Source organism: Danio rerio, chromosome 19 (genome assembly GCF_052040795.2).
Source record: "Danio rerio strain M-AB ecotype USA chromosome 19, GRCz13ab, whole genome shotgun sequence".
NCBI classification, from domain to species: Eukaryota; Metazoa; Chordata; class Actinopteri; order Cypriniformes; family Danionidae; genus Danio; species Danio rerio.
In genome coordinates this window covers 12,139,362-12,163,058 of record NC_141039.2, presented here as the reverse complement: position 1 = coordinate 12,163,058, position 23,697 = coordinate 12,139,362, and the positions used below count along the sequence as shown (strand labels likewise).

Sequence of the window (23,697 nt, the reverse complement as noted above, 5' to 3'; positions counted from 1 at the left end):
GCATGTGATATGATTGACTACATCTGATCCTTATCGCTAATCATTAGCTAGCCTATCGGATCATTCCAAAATGACTATAAATATCCTGCCTAAACTTCATTCCCTATCTTAGTTTTATTTATTTTTTTTTTTTTTTACAGTTTTTTTTATTAGAACACAACACAAAATCAGAGATACATCAGAAATAGCCAGTAAGGATACAGATAGATACTTAAAAGATTAGGGAGAAAATAAAACAACAGAAAAAAAAGGGAGTCATTTGCACAGTTTCATTTTAAAACAATATATACAATATATATTGTGTTGAAGTTATATATAAAACATATATTTAAAAAAATAATAAATTAATAAATAAATAAAAAGGAGAGGGGTGTGGAGGCAATTGGGAGAAATTTCATATACTTATCGAGTATGTAATGTAGCTGTTTATTAAATCTATGTTGTATGTTTAAAGTTACTTATGTATTATTGTTTAATATTAATATTTAATTTAATTATATTTAATATTGTTTAAAAAAAATGTTATCCATTGGTCATACCTAGGTGGGTCTGATCTGAGCCAGTTAGATGTGACACATTTTAGTGCTGCAGAAAGCAGTATTTGAAATAAATAAATACTTCTTCGTTCCACCATGCTCTCAGGCACCATACCCAGGACTGCCACAGTTGGATCAAAGGGAATATCAATACAGAATATGTCTCCAAATACCTTATAGATATCATTCCAAAATTGCTGCAGTTTTGGGCAATACCAAAAGATATGAGAGTGGTTCCCTAAATGATCACCACATTCTCTGCAGCATCTGTTAGATGAGCCTATTCTTATCTTTGCTACAATTTGTGGGGTGCGGAAATATCTTGTAATGATTTTCCACTTAAATTCTCCTAACTTTGTTTTTGTAACTCACCCCCCACCTCTATCCTTCCCTATTCCCTCCTCCTCAATTCAACAATCAGGCAACATGACGGCAGCCGGAGGCCCAATGGTTCAAGTTGTAACTGAGCCAGTCGGTACTCTTTGCGCAGAGTTTGAATGTTCTCCCAGTGTTCGCGTGGGTTTTCCTTGGGTACTCCGGTTTCCTCCCACAGTCTAAAAACATGTATACAAGCGAATTGTAATAACAATCACAAACACTTAACGCTTACATACAGAATTAGAACCACCATATTAACCAAAGTACTGTATAGGTAAAAAAACGAACTGGAGGCTCTCAAGAAATACCTGATCTCGTATCCCTCCTAATGCTCAATGACCAGGTAATATGTAATCTGCTCACGTGAACGCCTTCACTTTTGGCTTGAATCTGTTGTTGTCGTCAATCTGGCAACCTGTCTGCGCATCAATCTGAGGAAAAGAAAAAATTAAACATCCAATATTTTATATCTGGACTGCAATAATTAGAATTGCAATAATCCTACACACTGGACTTTTAAACATCTGCAAACTTAAAAATCTAGATGTTCAGATATATTTGCACGAGTGAATCCTTTTGTAGTGAGGGCAAAGAACAAGTTCTGGAATAAAAATACACACACTGCCAACTGCAGGTATGGAAATATACATCCTCTCACACAGACTCAGATCATACATTTTCCTCAGTTTTAGTCACAGCTAGTTCTTAACTTTGTTTTGGTGTGTCCCGGCCTTTAGAGGGAGAAACAAGATGCATCCCAAATCGCATACTTATGCACAATTCTGTGCCATGTATTATAAATAGTGTAAGTAGTGTGTCCACACTGAAAAAAGATTTAGTGCACTTTAAATACACGGATGATGCACTTATTCAACTGTTAACATGTAGTGTGGAATGTCGGACACTTCACGCACTCAACGACCACTGCTTTGCTCACGGGTGGAAGGGGCGGAGCTATCGGACACTCATGTTGGATTATATTATTATTTTTTGGATTGTGAAAGCAAAATTCTCCAAAGAGAGTGATTAAAGCGCCTCCCAATGGTGAAATAATGGCATGTATTATTTGGTGGTTTTGGTCATTCATTTTGCTAATTTGGCAACTGTCAAACGTCATCTGAAAGAAAAAAACATTAGTGTTTCATTTGGTACGACACTACATACATATATACTGTACTGTTGAGTGTGTAAGTGCATAAGTACAGAGTGTATAGTGTGCCATTTGGGACGCAGCTTACTGACTCACTGTTGTATTAAGTGCCATTTCATTATGATTTGTTTCTGTTGTAGATGTTCAAGTTCTGCTGATGACTGATATTCTAGTGTTCTTGCAAGAGAAAGATCAGCGGTTTATTTTTGCCAGTTTGGTAAGTTAAAATAGTCATTATATAGTAAACTCCACATTAGAGTTTTTAGTTGTATGATACCACAAACTGTGTCGATTTTATAAAGTATGTGCTGTTAATTATTTTGTCAATTTTAAAGTAATTCACATGTCAAGTTTGAATTATACAATCCAAATAGTATCCGCTTAGCTTCACCAACAAAACAGGCAATAATGGAAAATCCCTTCTTGCACGTAACTTCGAGGTGAACATTTTTTTCAGTGTATAAAAAGTTTTTCATTACATTTTCACAAGTGTTCCTCAATTTATCCACAACCTATTCATTTTATACATAATTTATTTCATTCATTTAGCCACTCCAAGGGCTTCGTCATGACAGTCAGTCCTCCATATTGTTAGAAATAACAGTAGAGTTATATTAAATAATAGTATGATAATACAAGTATACATTCAGTTTTAGAGGAGCAGGTCAATCATCTGGCCTGGATACGCACAAGATCCACATAACTTTGTCAACCTCTATGGAGCTTAAAATATTCTTCTTTTTGCTGGTAAAGACCCTTGACATGACCTGCGCTATCTGAATTTCTGGTTTTGAATTGTGTAATATTAAATTTGATGTTGATCTTAAACACTTGAAATTGTATTTGCCTGCAGTCTATGAATTCAGAACTAAAAAGTTTGAAAATACATCTAGAAAAATTTGACTTAAAAAATTCAGTTGCCTTAAATTTCAGATTCAAATTCAAATTCAAATTAAGAAATTCATAATCCAAAAAAAAAAATTAAAGGCAAAAAAAATTCAGTTTTATTAAATTACAATTGTTAATTCTAATGAACACAATTAAATTCACATTGTTTTGGCCTATTTCTTCTTCTCCTTCCTACGGCTCTTGTAGAGCCTTGGCCTCTTCAACCACTCCCCTCCATCCGTCCTCGATTTCTCCGAGCACGCACTCCTAGGACAAGTAGATCTTCTTCTAGGCCATCTAACCACCTCTTCTGTGGCCTCCCAGGAAGTCTCCTTCCTTCTGGCTTTATCTTCTACACTACTGTGTTCGGGCAATCTCTCTAAGTGACCGAGCCATTCTAACCAGTTTCTCTTTATTTCTGTGACCAGGCTTGGCTCAACATACAGGTCTGCTACTTCTGCATTACTCCTTATCCACCATTCACAAACTGGTCCATAGATCCTCCTCAAGATATTTCTCTCCCAGGCATTGAGAAGCAGTTCATCCAGAGCTGTTAATACCCCCATTTTACTGGCATACCATACCACTGGTCACAATACTGTACGTTATAGCCTCTTTTTGCTCGCTCGGTTCAGCATACAGGATTTAATGAGGTGCTGCATGCTGAAATATGCTTTGTTTTCCGACTTCAACCTCTTTTATTTCTTTCCTGGTCTCGTTGCTGTCTGTCAGCAATAAATCTAGATATTTGAAGTTGGGGACATGCTCTAAGGAGTACGGCTCTACCTGCAGGGGTTCCATTGAGGTGCTCTGAGATCTAGACATAAGCATATACTTTGTCTTGCCAGTAGAGGTCTGCATTCCCGCGGCTGTCCTGCGGGTGCCGCAGGACTCGACCAGATTTCTGCGGCGTGGGAATAAATTTCCGAATAAATCGCGGGGAGCGGTCGGTAACGGGTTAAATTTGGGACGGGAGCGGGCTGTCTAGCAATATCGCGGATACTTCTATGCGAATGAGAGAGAGAGAGAGAGAGAGAGCTTTGCCTGTGTGTGTGCTTGGTGCTTGTGTGTGTGTATGTTAGTGCGAGCGCGCGCGAATGAGAGAGAGAGCTTTCCCAGATAGCAAAATACACTCGGGCCAGTTCCGGATAGATTCTCGCCTGCCGGAAACTTACCAATCGGCCCGGCTCCGGCTGCCGAACTCAGGCCGGATGCTTGTGGACTCACTGCCTGATTCTGGCCCGAATCAATCGAGCCAGATGCGGCGGCTGTAAGCGAGCCGACGCTGCCGCATCCGCGCTGGAATCGGCCCGAGAGTAATGTGCGCTGCGGCCCGGAGCTGGCGCGACTCAGTATTTATATACCTTTATATAAAACCTTTTGGTATTACATTGGTACTTGATACATGGTATTACAAGCCTTTGAGTTGATATAACAGCAAACCCCTGTGTGTCTGCTTGGTGCTTGTGTGTGTGTTAGTGCGCGCGCGCGCGTATGAGAGAGAGAGAGAGCTTTGTCTGTGTGTGTGTGTGCTTGGTGCTGTGTGTGTGTTTATACAGACGGCTTGGCTGTCTGGACTGTATAGCTGGGTGATTTTCGGTTTTGTTCTCCCCGCTCTTTAGCAGGATCGGGCGCGGCGGGCAGAAAACGGGGCGGGTCGGGCAGCGGGACAATAAATTCTTAATATAAGCGGGAGCGGTCGGGTTCGGGCTAAAACCTGGCGGGTGCGGGCGGGAGCGGGATTCAAAATTTAGTCCCGCGCAGATCTCTACTTGCCAGTATTCACATCCAGGCCTGCCAGGTGTGCTTCCCTTTCTAGCTGTAGGATGCATTCCTTCAGCTCTCTTTCTGAGTAGGTCTATGTCATCCGCATAAGCTAAGTACTGCACTGTCCTTTTGTACAATGTACCTCCTGGGTTCACATCTACATGTCTAACTATTCTCTCTTTGAAAGTGTCACCCTGCCTTAGACCCCTTTTGATTTCAAAGCCCTGCAATGGTATCTTAAAAAATTTGAGTTCTGAACAAGTACCAACGGTCTACACTATCGAAATCTTTTTAGGCTCCATAAATTTGGCATATTTTAAGCTCCATAAACCTCTGGATAAGGAAGAGTCGATCAGAATAGCGTAAGAATAGATACCATTCTTCTTACAGTTTACTTTCCGGACATGTCTTCAAATTTGTTTGCCCTTAGCATTGCATCCTAACAATTCCTAAAGGGGTTTGAATTTACTGATTGCATTTGGATGTTATCAGTATGCTAATGCACACAGATGGCAAATTTGTTCTGTTTGTGTCGTGTGTGTAGGACAAGTCTGCTGTAGTGTCACTGCAGAGTCTATTGGTTCGAGATATAGCCAATCAGGAGCGAGGGTTGTTTCTGATCAGCAGTGAGTCCAGCCCACCTGAGATGTACGAGCTCTATGCGGCAAGCAAAGATGACAGAAACACCTGGCTTCGCCTTATACAGCAGACCATCGGCAGGTACAAACACATCTTTGTCTTTGCAGTGGAATTTGAAATTGCATTTCTTTTGAATTTGGATAATAAGCGGAAATATTTTGAAGGGATTTGTCAATCTGCTGGAAGCATTACTTGCCAAGTAGCCTGTGTTTGTTTTACAACTCAGCTAAAACTAATCTGACCCTAATACCATAGACATAGTTTAGACATAGTTTAGACAAAGTTTAGTTCCAACCCCAATCAGACACACCTGAGCTAGCTAATCAAGCTCATACTAGGCTTTCTAGAAACATTTATGCTGGTATGTTGAGCCAAGTTGGAGCTAAAATCTGCAGGACACCGGCCTTCCAGGACTGAGTTTGGACACCCCTGGCTCAGACCATGCTGGCAAAAAGTTATAGATCTTTCCAGTTGCTCTGTAGCTTGTTTGCCTTTCTTGTTTATGATGTGACCTCTGGGCTGCTTGGCCCTGATAATTGCTGCTTGCAGCTATATTTATCAGTATTATTAATACATTACAATTAAATTAATTATTAGTTATTTTATGCATATATTTATTACTAGTATATATTGTTAAATGTTTTTTTTATATTATTATCTATTTATTATTAAGATATAATATATCTTTTTTATTATATAACTTAAACAAATAAACAAATAGCTAGAATTTAGCTATAAGCATTAGCATAAAATTGTTTTCTGTTATTCTACAAAAAAGGTGTAGAGTCCTTTGAATCCGACTTTTAAATCCTAAATTTTATCATATAGATGAATTCAGAGCTAAAAGGCACCAGGATAAAAATGTCATTTCTGATGGTCATTCTCCTTTATCCACATTGTTTTGTCAAACAGCTGTCCGTCAAGAGAAGAATTCCCTCTTATAGAAACAGAAGACAAGGCTCTTCTGCGAAGACTCAAAGGTTTGCTTTAAACACACACACACGCACGCACACACACACAAACGTACGCACACACACGTATGCACACACACACACACACACACACACACACACACACACACACACACACACACACACACACACATATCAAACACTTTTCATTCTGGTTGTCTTTTCCTCAGATGATGAGTCATTATAGTGGCTAAAGCATTGACAGATTGAAAGAAAATTGTTTTAAAATGCTCAAGGGAACTCTTTCACACATTTATCAGTAGACATTTTCTCAACGATCGAACAAGATTTCTTGCTAGAATTAATATTAGCACATATAAAAACACAGAGATGGGTTGCGGCTGGAAGGGCATCCTCTGCATAAAAATGTGCTATGTGATAAGTTGGCGGTTCATTCCGCTGTGGCGACCCCGGATTAATAAAGGGACTAAGCCGACAAGAAAATGAATGAATAAATGATGAATGAATAAAAACACTTTATGTGCAAGGAAGTTGAGAAACTACTTTAGTACACAATGCATTCACATCTGCAGCTGACTATCGAAACAGCGAAAGCCATTGCTAATTCAAAAACATCACTTTAGAACTAGCATTTGAATTATTTCCTAACATTATTTTTCCATGTGAACACATGCTTGAAGGATGTGTGTTACCTTATACTTCAGACAAAATCGAATAAAGAACTGAAATGACGTATCTTCGAACCAAATCTGGTCACAGCGAATGTAATGTAATGTAATGTAATGTGTATTTATATAGCGCATTTATTGTGTATGGCCATACACCCAAAGCGCTTCACAATCATGAGGGGGGTCTCTCCACACTACCACCAGTGTGCAGCATCCACTTGGATGATGCGACGGCAGCCACAGGACAACGGCGCCAGTGCGCTCACCACACACCAGCTATAGGTGGAGTGGAGAGACAGTGATCGAGCCAATTCGGTGGAAGGGGATGATTGGGAGGCCATGATCGTAAGGGCCGATAGAGGGACTTTGGCCAGGACACCGGGGTTACACCCCTGCTCTTTCACGAGAAGTGCCATGGGATTTTTAATGACCGCAGAGAGTCAGGAACTCGGTTTAACGTCTCATCCGAAAGACGGCGCCCACTGACAGTATAGTGTCCCCTTCACTTTTACTGGGGCATTAGGACTCACACAGACCACAGGTTGAGCGCCCCCTGCTGGCCTCACTAATACCACTTCCAACAGCAACCTAGTGTTCCCTAGTGGTCTCCCATCCAGGTACTAACCAGGCTCAGACCTGCTTAGCTTCAGTGAGTAACCGGTCTTGGGCTGCAGGGTGATATGGCTGTGTAAGTTCTTTTTGATTTTGTTTCGGCAGTTCTAAACAGCTCACCAATGCAAACTTTTTGGGGAGTTCGTTTTCATTCGTAGTAATACATGTTAGTCACTCTGGATAAAAGAAAGTATATAAGTATTTATATAAGTATATATAAATGCCACACAGGTATTAGAGGCACTAAATGCCATGATGGTGGGTGTATATCATGAGTTAGTGGTGTGTTATGGTTCAACATAGCATCAAAGTTGATGACTAAAAATAATCATTTAATGACTCTAAACACATTACATTGGGGTGTAATACAGTGAAATGTTTTTAGTCATATCAAGGTCATATGCATGGCTAAATTTGACCCACTGGTGATTTTGACTAAAAATAATCCTTCAATGACTCTATACATATTACATTGGGGTATATTACACTGAAATAATATGTGTTTTTGGTCATATCCAGGGAATATGCGTAGGTAAATTTGATCCACTAATGGTTTTGACTACAGATAATCATTCAGTGACTCTAAACACATTACATTGTGGTATATTACAGTGAAATAATATGTGTTTTTGGTGAAATCGAGGTAATAGGGATGGGTAAATTTGACACACTGGTGATTTTGACAACAAATAATCATTAAATGACTCTAAACACATTACATTGGGGTATATTACAGTGAAAAACATATGTTTTTGGTCATATCGAGGTAATATGCATAGGTAAATTTGACCCACTAATGGTTTTAACTACAAATGACTCATTGACATTGTGGTATATTAGAGTGAAATAATATTTTATGGTCATATCGAGGTCATATGCATGGATAAATTTGATTAGGTGATGGTTTTGGCTACTAATAATTATTCATTGACTCTAAACCAGGGGTGGGCAAACTCAATCCTGGAGGGCTGGAGTCCTGCACAGTTGAGCTCCAACTCTAATCAAACACACCTGCTTAAGTGTCTAGTGATCTTGAACACACTGATTGGCATGTTCAGGTGTTTTTGATTAGAGTTGGAGCTAAACTATGCAGGACACCGGCCCTTGAGGCCCGAGTTTGGCCACCCCTGCTCTAAACATTACATTTGGTATATTGCAGTTAAATAAAGTTTTCTTTGGTCATAGCGAGGTCATAGGCATTGGTAAATTTGACCCACAGGTGGTTTTGACTACAAATAATCATTCAATGACTCTAAACAAATTACATTGGATATAATACAATGAAATAATATGTGTTTTGCTCATATTAAGGTCATATGCATAGGTAAATTTGACCCACTGGTGGTTTTAACAATAAATGATCATTCAATGACTCTAAACACATTACATTGAGGTATAATACAGTGAAATGATATGTTTTTTGGTCATATTAAGGTCATGCATGGGTAAATTTGACCCACTAATGGTTTTAGGTATGGAATGACCCATGGCTGCTGTTGTGTTTCAGCTGATATCCAGCAGAAGGACAGTGAGGTGTTGGAGCTACTACAGGAGCGAGTCACTCTGTTCTCAGACCTGGCGGAGGTCATGGGGGGCTATGAGGTCATGCTGCCAGCCTGCTCCAGAAACCTGTTCAGAGCTGAGTCTCCACAGGCTCCTCGAGGAGAACAGCTGCTAACACAGGCCATAACAGAGGGTGAGACACAATGATGTTACTTTAGTGGCTATGTTACGGTTTAATTAAGTTGTCTAGGGAAAATAAACGTAACACTTATAATATTAAATTATTACTGAGTAGATGGATGGAAAATACACCAGGACACAAAATTTACGGTCAATTTGTTTATTCCTCTCACGAGGAGAAGAAAAATGAAGCCAACAAAAGAGAGGCTTACATGTGTGTGCTTTGTACACTGTATATATAGTAATAATAAGAAAAAAAAGAAATACAATCAAAAGTTTTAGGGGAAAAAGGAACTAGAGTGGCGCCAAAGCAAAAAACTAAACAAAACCAAAAGCCACCTAAACTAGAACACAAGATCCCCCTATAAACTTACTAATAAAAATCAAAATGTGAAAAAGAAACGAAATCTTCAGCGTTTGCGACGCCACACCTAAACTCCCTGAAATAATAAGCAAAAATACTAAATGCGGCGCTCACAAAAGGATTGATAAACTCTTTAACCATGACCTAATTTACATCGATGTAATTATTCAGAAACACAGAACAAAGCATACATTATGAACAGCAGCGAGCGAACACAAACCAACACACACACATATAGCACTCTGAAAAACAAGGCGTGCCGGTCGAATTTAAAGTCTGTGGAACGAAGTCCAATTGGTCCACAGAAACGCCCTAATGAGGAGTGACAGGCTCGGGATCCAATCAGCAGGTACTTAGCAGAGAAAAAGTAGCGACACAAAAGGTTATAGGACGAGACAAAGAGCGAATGACAGACAAGGAGATGCGAAGGGAGACAAGCAAAACAGAGAGGGAGAAGGCACAAAAATACAAACTCCCACGGATCGTAACAGGCTATATGAAACTTGCATTTATTACATGACTCATGTCATACAGTATTCACAGTCACAAATGAATGACAAAACAAAGGTTACATATTTAATATTGGTTTTTGTCATGTGGACTGATTTTGAAGATTTTTTATAGATTTTGTTGGTGTCAGTAAAATGTTTAAATATGCAAATAGAGGCATTAATGTTTCCGATTAATCAATCAACCAATCAATGAATTAATTAATCGCTAAATAATAAAGACATCTGAGCAATTAATCAATCCAATAGAGGTGTGAACCGACACTGGTCTCACGGTTTGTTTCGGTTATGATTATCATGCCATCAGTTTATTTCAATTCGATATGTCGGTGCATGACGGTGCACTGATGAAGCTTTCCATACACAGTTTTATATTTTTTTTCCCAGCAGCAATTCTTGGTCACATTACTCAACAGAAAGAGCTGCGCTTTTCACAGATGAGTGACACTGACAAACCGCAGGCGATCACAGCTGATTTATGTTAGATGCGCTGGAGAAAACTCTGCAGAAACGTGCTCGTGTTTGCATTCAGTAGTTTAGCTGTAACAGCAAAGAGGAGAGTAAAAAAAGTCACGGCAGCAGGTCAAATGGGCCTCTATAGGAGAGAGAGAAAATTGGAGTTTACTTTCATTCTCTTAATCGCAGTGAAATTGGGGCTTCTGCTGTAAGTGTCAGTGAAAGACTGTCCAGCAAACACACGCACTGAAATTGTGCACAGTTTCTGTGTTTTTTTAAATAGTTGGAGCGTTTTAAATACTTGCGCTCACCTCCCTCGCCATAGTAAGTTATGTTGGCATAGCGCATATGAGATAAATGACGTCACTAGATAATAACCGGTTTTGGTTATTACTGAACTGATACCGAATTGTCTGCGTCTGCATTGCGGTGCACCGAAGAAACAATTATTTTGACACCCCTACAATCCAAAATGCTAAAATGTAAGATTTAAGAAAAAATATTAAAACAAAAACTTAAGATTTATTTATTCTCTTGTATAACTGTTTTTTAAGTTTATGTAAAAGTATTACATTATCTTTAATTGGTTTTGAAATATTACAGTTTTTGTTACAAAAAGGATTTTAGATTTAGAAAAAAAGCTATGTCATTTCAACATCTTAACAATTGATAAATTTGTGCAGCATCTGAGTAAGTGACATTATATTACATTAGTGGAAAACAGAAGTACTATGAAATGTATTTAAGACAGTATTTTTGGATATATTTTGTATTTTTATAGGCTATTAAGTGCACATAGAGTTATACATTTGGAGAATGAATGAATGAATGAATGTTTTATAAAATACTAGATCATAAAAAATAGGTTAGTTTATTAAAAAATCCTTTAAAAATTCAGAAATGCAAATAAGCATCTGAATAAATAAAATAACAATTCTTAAAATCTTAAAAATATATACTCAAATATTAAAAACTGGCAAAAATTGCCAGTTATTTAGCTTTGTTTTATTTTTAGAGATTACAAATTTACAATATTCTATTTAAAAACTACTTGCTGCAAATGCACCTCTGCATCTTTCTTTTTTTTTTTTGTATTTTAGAAAGTTCAAGATCATATTTGGCTGAATCTTCTCAGCTGGTGTTCAGATCCTTAATGCGGTCTTGTAAAATGTCATGATGTACTTTTCTCTCTGTGTGTGTCTGCAGTGGACAGATTGACAGAGCTGTTATTAGGATCCGGTTTAGAGGTTCCTCTGCCCTGCAATTCCAACGGCCATCACAATCCCCCCGGATCGCTAGTAATCAGTCTGTATCAAAATCACAAAACACTATGCAAATCAGTGTGCCTTTAGTGTGTCTGATTGGCTAAACATACGTATTTATCTAACCATTGTGCTTTTCTCAATCTTCCAGATGGACAAGAAGTATTAGTTAACGGATCTCAGGAGAACCAAGCTGCTCAGGTACACAAAACCATCCAGAAAATACATGCTAACTATTTTGATCAATGCTAGTTATCGCGCTTCTCTGACATCCATATCCACCCCCTTCAAATACACTTCAAAAAATGTAATAATTATGCACATAGTAAGATGGTTTGATGCTGTTACTGAGTTTATGTAATCCTGAAAAAAAAACATTAGTCATTTTCCGAGCCCATCTGAAACTCACAGGTTTCCATAGCAACCTGAATCTACTAAAAACTCTCCATCACGACTAGCCACTGGTGTTTCAACGCTGCACTTCTTTTGCTTTTCCATCAACACATTGCTAGAGAGTGCCTTTCAGTGTGCGCTGACAAGAGAAAGCTATTTGAATTATTTTTGCTGGTTCAGAATTAGAAATATGTGAATAATCTCCAAAAAATTGTTTATCTACAGGACGGGAATGGGAATCAAATGGAGGACAAGACGCCAAGTGAGGTACTGACAAAGCAGGAATTTGCTGATTAAATATCTGGGCTGATAACAATAACACACTATTTTACAGCTTGCACAAGTGTCATTTAAAGGATCTCTCTTTAAACCTTTTTGGAAATTGGCTCAACTGTTTATCCCCTAGAGAGTTTTACTATTTTTGAATCCATTCAGTCGATCTCCAGGACAAACAGAAACACTTTTAGCTTAGCTTAGCATAAATCACTGAATCCGATTAGACCATTAGCATCTCACCCAAAAAGTTTTTACTATTAAATGTTTAACTTTTCTGTAGGTAAACTGTGTACTAAAAGAGATCTAAAATGGAAATATGCTAATGGTCTAATCCGATTCAATAATTTATGCTAAGCTAAGATAAATATGGTCCCGTCAGACCTGGTGATCAGCTGAATGGATAATAAATGGTAAACTCAGCCGTTTAAATGAACACTTGTCTTAAAAAAAGGCTTATTTAGCAACTCCCCTACCCAGGTAGCAAAGAATTCTGGCCCAGATTTGGCATAAATCTGACATTAATCTGGCTCTGGCATACAGCATGTGGGCCAAACATGGCAGAGGTGGCACCGTCTTAAGGGCGGCACACAATATTTAGACCAGATGTGAAATGTAGTATTTGGCCTAGATAAGTTTGGCCTATCTTGACCCATATTTAAAACAATTTTTATTATTTCTACCAATCAGGTTGCTTTGAGAAAAAGCACGCCCATAGCACGCCTAAAGATTCATGGGTTTATCAATTTCATTGTAGTCGTGACATATCTGGCCCAGTTCAGGCTGTGTTATTAACTTGGCTAAGACTTGGCGCAGATATGGTCCATGTTTGGCCCTTGTCTGGAAGCTAGACTTTGTGCACTCATGTACCATAATACATGCGGCACGTGGGCCAAGCAAAACCTGATTGTGTGGGATAAAGATGGGCCAGAGATATTTTGCTATGTGGTTTAGTCAAACAGTTGAGTTTTACTAATTTTAAATCATGTCTGGCGGGAGCACTTTTAGCTTAGCTTAGCATAAATCATTGTATCAGATTAGACCATTAGCATCTCGCTCAAAAAATTCAAAAATTAATTTTCAATAATTTTACTATTTAATGCTTTTCTGTAGGCACATTGTGTACTAAAACAGATGGAAAATGAAGATTTGCTCTTTTTAAAGCCAATATGGCAGGAAACCATACTCTCATTCTAGTAATCAACTTTGCAGTACCAATGATTTTACACAGTGACTGAAAATAGTCCCCTGCTCGGTAACTAGGAAACAGCGGTGTGGTGATTTAAGCTAAGCTAAACATGCTCCCACCAGACCCAGAATAAATGGTAAAACTCAACTGTTTAAAGGTACACTCAACTTAAAAAAATAGGCTCATTTTGCAACTCCTCTAGTTAAACTGTTGAGTTTTCCTATTTTTAAATCCTGTCTGGCGGAAGCACTTTTAGCTTAGCCTAGCATAGATTGAATTGGATTAGACCATTAGCATTTAGCTTAAAAATAGCCAGAGAGTTTCAATAATTGTCCTATTAAAAGTTTGATTCTTCTGTAGTCACATTGTGTACTTCTAATGTAGCTTAAAGTGTTGGTGCAAGTGTAGAATGTGGAGCTGAGGACTATTTTAGGTGCTGCGTAATATCATTGCACCTGCAAAAACGATAGTAGTAACAAAGATCCTTGATTATTAAGCCAGGGGGATAGTTCCTAGCCATAATATGCAAAAACATAGCAACTTTTCATTTTCTTACCACAATATTAAACAGTCGAGTTTACCCGTTATTGAATAATCAATTATCACGATAATAAAGAAACTTTGCTGCCTTACTTTGGCTGCAGCAAGCACAATGAAATTACGCAGCACTGTTACCTAGCTGGGGACTTTTTCAGGCACTGTTTAATATTATTGTGCATTTCCAAATAATGTATACCGACACTTGGTTCATCATCATACCAAATGTTTCATCATCATTACACACATATCCTAAGTTGCAGTTATGTGATTGGCTGAATTCACCTGAACAAACAGTTGAACTCTGGCCAGTGAGATTATGTATGCACTGATATGTGATGCGTCTGAATGTCTTGTGTTTCAGGAGGTGTCACAGAGGCTGGTGAATCTCAGTGCTCAGTTACACGCTCTTCAGGTATGAAAATAACACGTCAAATCAAAACACGCCGCAAAATCAACTGTGAATATCAATAAAAAGGCTAAAACAAAACCCACTTTTCTAGGGTGTGGTGATACGACAGGACACCATCTTAGAGCTCTGTCTACGAGAGAGCCCCGTCTCCCAGACCCCCTCAGGAGCTCGCACTGTACGCTCTCTTTCCCGGGACGGAGCCAGTGACATGGGCTCAGTGGGTGAACTGGCCCTGCTTCAGCGGCAGCACAGCCTCCTGCAGGAGGAGCTGGTGCGCCTCAGAGGAGCCGACGGCAAACTCAGGGACAGCGAGAGAGTCAGAGCTCATCTGGAGAAACAGCTCAGGGATATGAAGACTAATAGCGCCGCTCTAGGGGATCGAGGTGGTACTGCAGGCTCACAGGTCAGTTGGTTTTAGACCTTTGTTCTCATTGTGTATTTTTGTTATATCATCCTTTGATGCATGCAAATCTACATTTTTCCCGGAGAGTGTACAGAAGGGTGACTTTTTTCAATCAGCATCTAATCAATGTCCTTTATAGATGCCATGTGGTCTTTACAGGGCAGAAGCTTCCTATTTTAATTCACTTCTAAATTCATTTACTCTCTTCAAGGCTCCGTCAAATCGAAGAGAGAGCGATACTGACCCCAACACTGACACGCCACTGGCCAGCCAGGAATCCATGGACCAATCGGACGGCCTGCAGGAGTGCAGCGATGTGGAAGTGGATGTGATTTCGGATGATGATGACGACGACGAAGTGGATTCAAGGGTTTCTCCCCGTTCAGAAAGTCCCAGAGGTCGGTATTTTAAGAGACAGAAATATATGAGACGGACTATTTTTTTGTGTCCGCATCAAATAATTCAGTTTACAAAAGTTGTTTTTCTACATAGAAAGCGTATTTTAAAATAGGGATCCACCTAAAATAATTAAAATAAAATCAACATTTTTATTTGAGTAAGTAATGTTTAGTAGTGTTTTAGTAGTGTTTTAGTAAGCAATGTTCCATCATCATTCAGTGTAACATTTGCTCACCGGCCACTTTATTAGGTAATAGGGTTGGACCTTCAGAACTGCCTTAATCCTTTGTGGCATTGATTCAACAAGGTACTGGAAATATTCCTCAGAGATTTTGGTCCAACTTACTAATAAGGTATACCTAATAAACTGGCCGGTGAGTGTATTAAGTAAATAATATACCATTATTTTAAATGGCTACTCAAAATAAGTCAGTAAATACATTTATCACAACAACAAAAAATCTCTGGAATGATTTATAAAAATAGATATATTTATCAAGCAACTCCATATGCATGAGAGAGTCTTCACCGAGAACACTGTAAACTTTGGCCCGGTGTAACACTAATATCAGCCTACACACATGCGATTATGCAACCAATGCGCAGAGCACGGATACACGATGAATTTAGCACATTACACCTTCCACACACACCCACACACGAAGCTACACAAACTTACTGTACAGACACACACTAAATGCTGTCAGACAGGAGAATCTCCTTGGAGTTAATGTAAATAAGTGTGCCTTGTGTACATACATTTATACACACAGAAGACGTGACTTTTACAACCCTTTAGATGATTTAATTGCCGTCTTTGGGTGTGTTCAAAATAGTATAACATCATACTGCATGTCAAAGTGTTTAGATTTGTGTGTACAGTCTTTTCAAAGTTAGTGAACACATTAATTCAACAAAATATGGGCTACACAAGTTTGGCAAGAATGAGTTTGGTGTGTACATTTGTTTTGATACAGGTACAATAGAGGCGATTGATTAGTTACAAGTGTTATATAAATATTATATTACAAATACATAAATAAAATCAGATAAAGATTTAAACTATATAGGGAGATCAATACTTTCACATTAATGTAATATTCAAGGTTACAGTTAATAGCAGATGTCAGACTGGTTCAGTTTATTTGCTAATTATTTTTATTTATTATCTATCTATCTATCTATCTATCTATCTATCTATCTATCTATCTATCTATCTATCTATCTATCTATCTATCTATCTATCTGTCTGTCTGTCTGTCTGTCTGTCTGTCTGTCTGTCTGTCTGTCTGTCTGTCTGTCTGTCTGTCTGTCTGTCTGTCTGTCTGTCTGTCTGTCTGTCTGTCTGTCTGTCTGTCTGTCTGTCTGTCTGTCTATCTATCTATATTATTATTATTAAATTCAAGAATCATTATCAATTTGTGTATCAATTTCCACACATGCAGTGGTTAAAATAACACTGTATGTGTTCAATTGATTTCAATAAGGTTATTTAAAAGTGAAGTTCTGCTCATCAATCTGTATTCAAATCAAAATTATTGTGTTACAAGGACAAGCTAATTTAGCAGCGCTATTTGTTAGCATTCATAATAATAATAATAATAATAATAATAATAACAGAAAATCAGCTTTCTAAAATGATTTCTAAAGGATCATGTGACACTGAAGACTAACAATCATGCTGAAATCTCAGCTTTGTCAATACAGGATTAAATTACATTTTATATATATATATATATATATATATATATATATATATATATATATATATATAATTTAAAATTTAAAATTACCATGCTTTTAATTTGTAATAGTTTTTTGCATTAAATAAATACAGTCATGGGGAGTATATGTTTTTCAGGGAAAAAATATTAAATATATATATATTTTAAATTTAATTTAGTACTTCAACTTCAAATAAACTACCCAACTAATAAGCAATTAATAGTCAAATAAAAATCCAAACATTTGAAAATCCGATTAATATTTTATAAAGGTACGCTTTAAAATAATATATTCAGATTTAAATAGTAAATTTTCATTATTGCATTTTGGATTAAATACATTTTTAAAAATGTAAAAAATTATATATTTTTTATAATTATATAACAAATATATATATATATATATATATATATATATATATATATATATATATATATATATATATATATATATATATCAATAAATTTAGCATTTTTCCACATTTTGTGATTTTTTTTTTCTTCATTTCTGTGATTATTTATTTTGCTTTTGAATTGCATTATGACACCTTGATCTATCTTCCAACAGTTTTTAACCTTGAAAAGTTTGAAAAAGTGACTTTTATTAACATTATTAATAGTTTAAAGGGGTGGTCCAGGGTGTATTTTTAAGGCTTGGTTGTGTTTATAAGATGCAAAGCAGTGTGTGCTCATGCTTCCTTTGTAGAAATCATGTTATTTTTTCATGTATCTTACACTGATTACATACAGCTACTCAGCTAACATGAAAACGGCATATTTTCATGTCAGATTTCCTAGTTCCTCTGAAAAGCCAGCCCTGGTCAGCTAACATAAAGTGCTGTGATTTGCTAATCGGCTCCACGTCACTAGGAAAAGGATCACGTCAGAATAGCTGTTAGCCATATTAGTTTGTGCCTGAATCAGACAGAAAATGAAAGAGGACACAGCTGAACCTCACGCCTGCTCTCTAAATAAAATCTGACAAGTGTCTTTAACATGTATTTAGAAAAAGCATGCGTAAGTATTATGAAATATTCACTTATCTTTTGCTCATTATATGAGATGCATGGAAAGCAGCTGCATAGAGAGACACTGCAGCGCTGCTGAAGATTGTGGGTGTTTACAGCGGTTTAACTGATAAATATGAATTTATAGCTAAATTGTTAGCAGTGCCTTTCCCAGAGATGGGTTGCGGCTAGAAGGGCATCCGCTGCGTAAAAACTTGCTGGATAAGTTGGCGGTTCATTCCGCTGTGGCGACCCCAGATTAATAAAGGGACTAAGCCGACAAGAAAATGGATGAATGAATGTTAGCAGTGCCAAACAGCATTTCCTTTTGTTTACATCCTTGTTTATGTCCTTGCTACAACATACCGTAACACTAGAAACTGTGGAAGTAGTAGCATTTGGACACCATTTTAGCTTTCTCTGCTGTAACATTACAACACCTGAAGTGTTTGTGATCTCACTAGCCCGGATGTATTTTTTTGTAGTCCCCAAACATCATTAGCTGTAGGCTTTGCTAAGCTAACTCTGTAAAAGCCAATGTTTCCCTTTACATTGAACTTTGAGCGTCTTAGGGTGCTTTCACACCTGTGAATCGATTCAGTTGTTCTGAAACAGAGATTACAATTGTTACATTGTTGCTCTTTGCTCTTGGAGCGGTTCGCTTTCACATTGCAAAGTTTCTAATCGGACCAAAAGAGCTAAAACAAGTCACGTGCGAGTAAACTCTCCTCACATTGGTCAGAGTGTCAGGGTTTATTTTGCAGCGTCCCGCTCAGCTGTCAGGAGAGGTGGTGGTTTGGTGGTGATTGACAGGGTGCGCGCGCGCGACGTGTCTGAGGAGAGATGCGGTGGGGAGGGGTGAGAAGGGTGCGCGACGTAGCCTATTTGCTGACCGGGAGGGAGACGCGAGATTACCGGGAGATCATCACTCGTTTGCGGGCATCCGGAGACTCGCGAAACTTCCCGCCCTACTTATAATTCTCTCTTCATATCGCCGTATGCCTATTACATATCCATAAAACACTGTGATATAACCGCGCTCGGATCGGATCGCTTTCTCACTGCAATCGAACCGCTCCAGGGTTTGTTTCAATCGAGCCGAGACCACCTCACTCAAGCGATCTCGGAGCGATTACTTTGGCGCGGAACAGAGCGCGATTGCCCTGTTCACATATGCCAATCGAACCGCGCTAACTGGGCAGTTCGATATACGTTCCGAAACAAAAGTGTAGGTGTGAAAGCACCCTTACATTCAGAGATGTTATTTATGTTCACACAGCTACATTACACATCAACTAAAGTTTAAAATATTACATTATAGTGGACCACCTCTTTAAACTGGTATATTGTCTGGGTTTGTGTTGTATATTACGCTACATTTTCTGTCATTTCACAGACTTACTTCTCTCTATATTATATTTTATACAATATACTATTTCAAAGTACGTATGTCAATAAAAGTCATTTTGTTCTATTATAGTTGAATTTTCAACATCAAAAGCCAACAGAGCAGAGATCATCCCATAATGCAATTCACAGCCGTAAATAAACAGAGAACCCTTGTGAACCACAAAATACAGAAACTATTAAACCGATATTTTTACACTGTAAATATAAATGACCTAGTAAAGAATTAAACTTTCTTGTTTTCGACAGATCTGCAGGACATTCCCGAAGAGAGTGAAACAGCTACAGACCCCCGGGAGCGTGACGCCTCACACTGCTAATATTTTCATTTTATTTAATCTTGTTTGTTTGTTTATTTGTTTGTTTTTATCAACCCAAGACTGGCCTGGAACAGACTATATAGACTCACGAGCAGGTCTTCCTCCCAAACAGGGAAGAGTCTTATTAGTTTATGAATATTCATTTCATTATAACGTATTTAGTCATCTCCAGTCATTCTGCTTAGAGCTTCTGTGTGGCCGTTTGAGACCTTCGCCTCCTTGGAATCCAGTCATCTTCCAATATGGATTGATATGGATGTGCCAAAGCATGGAGATGGAGTCATGCGAATAATGGGACTTGATAGCAGCATGAAGCGGTTGTCTTAAAATGACCTAAATCAACCAAAAAATACGCGATCCAGCTCAAAGGTACCTGCAGAAATTATTCCGATTTTATTTGTACTGTGTGTTAGATACTCATTAGCGTTTAGTGTACCGATTTGACACATGCTGGAGCACGCAAACCTTAATAGAGCTTTTTTCATTGTTGTTATTGTGTTTTTTAAAAGTGAAATGTTTGTGAGAGGTCATTTTTAATTTATTTATTTTCCTTTATTTTGACATTCAGGCATGTTAAAGGAGTTAGAAAGAAGCCAAAATTACAGAATATATCAGCATAATATACTGGGACCAAAACTACTGGCTCTTTAACTACTATATGACTATTTTTGAAGGATGGAAAGATTTATATTGCACTTCATAGCAATATATAGAAATATATTTACATCCAGAGCAAATAACTGCATAAACCCAGGAAGGTTATTATGATATTGAGTATTATAATAATATTCTGAATGGTTCCTCAGCCCACAGTGTGTGTTAAGGTGGAACTATTATTATTATTTTGTAAATAAAAGATTTATTGACTAAAATAAATCACGTCACCAAAATCTGCCAGTAACGCCAAACGACATTGGACGTGTCTTACTACACTTTTGCTTGTTTTTGACTTTCTTTAGGAATGTTTTACTTGACTTTGTGCCAAACTCTGCTTGGCTGAATATCGCTGAGATTTATATATATATATATTATGCTTTCATTTTAGTCAGTTCAACATTTCAGGAAGCAACGTCTTATAGGAATCATTTGTAGGATAAGATTCTACACATTTTGAAGTAACTACAAGGTAACGCAGGATTTACCGAAGTCGCAAGAAATGTTTATATGGAAAAGGACTGAAACACTGGTGAAATGTTCATGCGATGTTTCAGATATATTGCCGTGGATATAGAATACTGTCGAATAATTAAATCTGCTGATATACAACATCATCCTCATTGTTTTCTTTCATTTTATTTTGTACTTGAAATTCATTTGTATTCCTATTTTTGGTGTCGTACAGTTTTCGAAAATAATCAAATCTCCATTGTTCAAAATCTTAAGCGATTTTACAACTTTTTAACATGCAGTAGTTGAAGTGAAAGCGGATTTGTTTAATATTTCTTCAACATATTTATCAAAAAGCTAAAGTTCTAGCTATCACATTGCAAATTATAGATAGTAGCATTAACTACCTTGGTAACACTTTACAATAAGGTTCATTAGTTAATGCATTTACTAACATGAACTAATCATGTACAACACATGTACAGCATTTATTAATCATAATTAAACATTTACTAATGCATTATTAACATCCAAGTCCATGCTTGTAAACATTAGTTAATGCACCATGAGTTAACATGAACTAACAATGAACTACTGTATTTTCATTAACTAACGTTTACTAACATGAATAAATACAGTAGTAAATGTATTGTTCATTGTTTGTTCATGTTAGTAAATGCATTAATTAACATTAACTAATGAACCTTATTGTAAAGTGCGACCACTACCTTAGAGTTCAAATTATCACTCCCTCAGAGTTTATATGGGAACCACAATAAAAGTGTAAAAATAACACTTTTGAAAGAGTTAACATCAACACTCTAATTAGAAAACTATTATAGTGTAAAATATTAACACCACAAAGGATCAGTGTTATGTGTTAACACTCTTAGGTCAAATTATTAACATTGTCAAAAAATTTTATTGTTTAATATCGACAACACTTTATTAACTATTCAGTTAATGTTTAAGGAAAACAATTCAAAACAGTCACACACTGTATTTTCTCATATTTTAAGCAAAAGGAGCAGTTTTAAGACAGCTTTATTTTCTTTATTTTTAATGTTACATAGCTAGTAGCTACAGAAAAAAATAAAGATGAAAAAAAATGCTTTTCTGCAAGATATTTAAAACTCATGTATATATAACGATTTGGATGTCAAATGTTTATATACAAACATTAAGTACTTTAACTCACCAGTTGCTCCTCATTGCTCCTCGTGGCAAAAGAAAATGGCGTCTGGAAAAATCCTCCAGGGATATGCTGCATAAATTCCCAAATGTAGTAGTTAACACTGTATTAGCGTTAGATACATGTAACTATGACGAGGCAAATCAGCTTCTAACACTGAGAGGGTTGTTTTATCTTTATCCAACTCTAGAATTTCAACACTTTACTCTGAATTACTGCAACACTTGAATTTTAACACTAATGAATTTGCTGTGCAGGCTATCAAATATTGTTACATTACCCAATACAGCACTGTTTTAAGCATTCATAATAACAATATCAATAACAATCAGCGTTTCCCAGTGATGGGTTGCAGCTGATAGGGCATCTGCTCTGTAAAAATAGGCTGGATAAGTTGGCGGTTCATTCCGCTGTGGCGACCCTGAATTAATAAAAGAACTAAGCCGAAAAGAAAATGAATGAATAACAATCAGCATATAGAATGATTTCTAAAAAACTAATGTAAAAAAATAGTATGAACAATCATATGCATTTATGTATATATTATATTATCTTTGCATCAAAATACCAAAATCGAATTACTGCATGTTTCTAATGCAGCGTCTACGGGGCTTAGAGCAAATTTAGCTTTATTCTCTCCTCTGGCTGTCCTCATCAATCTTACACAATTTTTTTTTTCTTTTTCTGAAAGTCTTGATAACACCATCGTGGAGTTTGTCTTTTATTATTTAAGCGAATAATATTGTAAAAAAGGATTTGTTGTACTCTCCCATCCACTGCACTCTGAGTTCACTCAATTATGACACCTTTCACTAGTGAGAAACCCAGAAATGTTAAGAGTCCACCGATTTGTTTTGGGACAACATAAAGGAATTAAGTTTACTTAAATGTTTACAAATTTAGGTGGATTGAACATTAAAGGGTCACGAAACTCCAAAACACATTTTTTGAGCTGTTGACAGTCGTATATGTGTCCCACACTGCTAAAAACACTATTAGGACACCTATATTTCACTAAAAATTGTAAATTGGTTTGTTTTTTCAAGCAAATTCGTACTTCCGGTTTGAAACTAATTTTTGAAGCTGCGTCACGATCATGAGATAATAGCGTGTATTCCAGCATGCAGACTGGACGTCTGTGCCAGAGTGTGCCTTATTACGTCTCAGAGTGTGCTGCATTAATGCATGAGTAAGGCTAGGTTCTAACCAATCAGCGCGCTCTATTGTGCAACTTTTTTAATATTCATTATTGTTACAGTGTTTAGACAACAGAGACACCACGTTGTATTGGCAAAACAAGCGTGAAGTGTTGCTTTTATAGTTTGCTGCAGTTAAGTTTTGTTTTCATTTTCTCTCTGTGAGAGCTCATCTGGACTCACGTGTGGATTAACAGTGTACGCGACGCTCGACAATTTTGTCGCACATAAAACTCAATAATTGTGTTGCTTCAGCTGATTTTAAATAAGCAACTTGAACAAACATCAAATTTA

At 37.2% G+C, this 23,697-nt stretch overlaps 1 protein-coding gene across 7 annotated transcripts in view; it reads left to right on the top strand.

Moving 5' to 3' along the window:
* Positions 1–21,179, top strand: part of arhgef2a (Rho/Rac guanine nucleotide exchange factor 2a) — a 118,101-nt gene extending 96,922 nt beyond the window's left edge. For all 7 annotated transcript variants that reach the window (NM_001423384.1, XM_087294036.1, XM_087294033.1 and 4 more), the window contains 11 exons: positions 2,205–2,281; positions 5,264–5,439; positions 6,271–6,338; positions 9,078–9,266; positions 11,789–11,887; positions 11,996–12,045; positions 12,463–12,504; positions 14,601–14,651; positions 14,740–15,051; positions 15,263–15,449; positions 19,838–21,179. In NM_001423384.1, coding sequence (NP_001410313.1) covers positions 2,205–2,281; positions 5,264–5,439; positions 6,271–6,338; positions 9,078–9,266; positions 11,789–11,887; positions 11,996–12,045; positions 12,463–12,504; positions 14,601–14,651; positions 14,740–15,051; positions 15,263–15,449; positions 19,838–19,908 — 1,322 coding nt within the window. In that variant the 3' untranslated portion in view covers positions 19,909–21,179. The remainder of the gene's footprint in view (positions 1–2,204; positions 2,282–5,263; positions 5,440–6,270; positions 6,339–9,077; positions 9,267–11,788; positions 11,888–11,995; positions 12,046–12,462; positions 12,505–14,600; positions 14,652–14,739; positions 15,052–15,262; positions 15,450–19,837) is intronic.
* Positions 21,180–23,697: the final 2,518 nt, after the last annotated feature.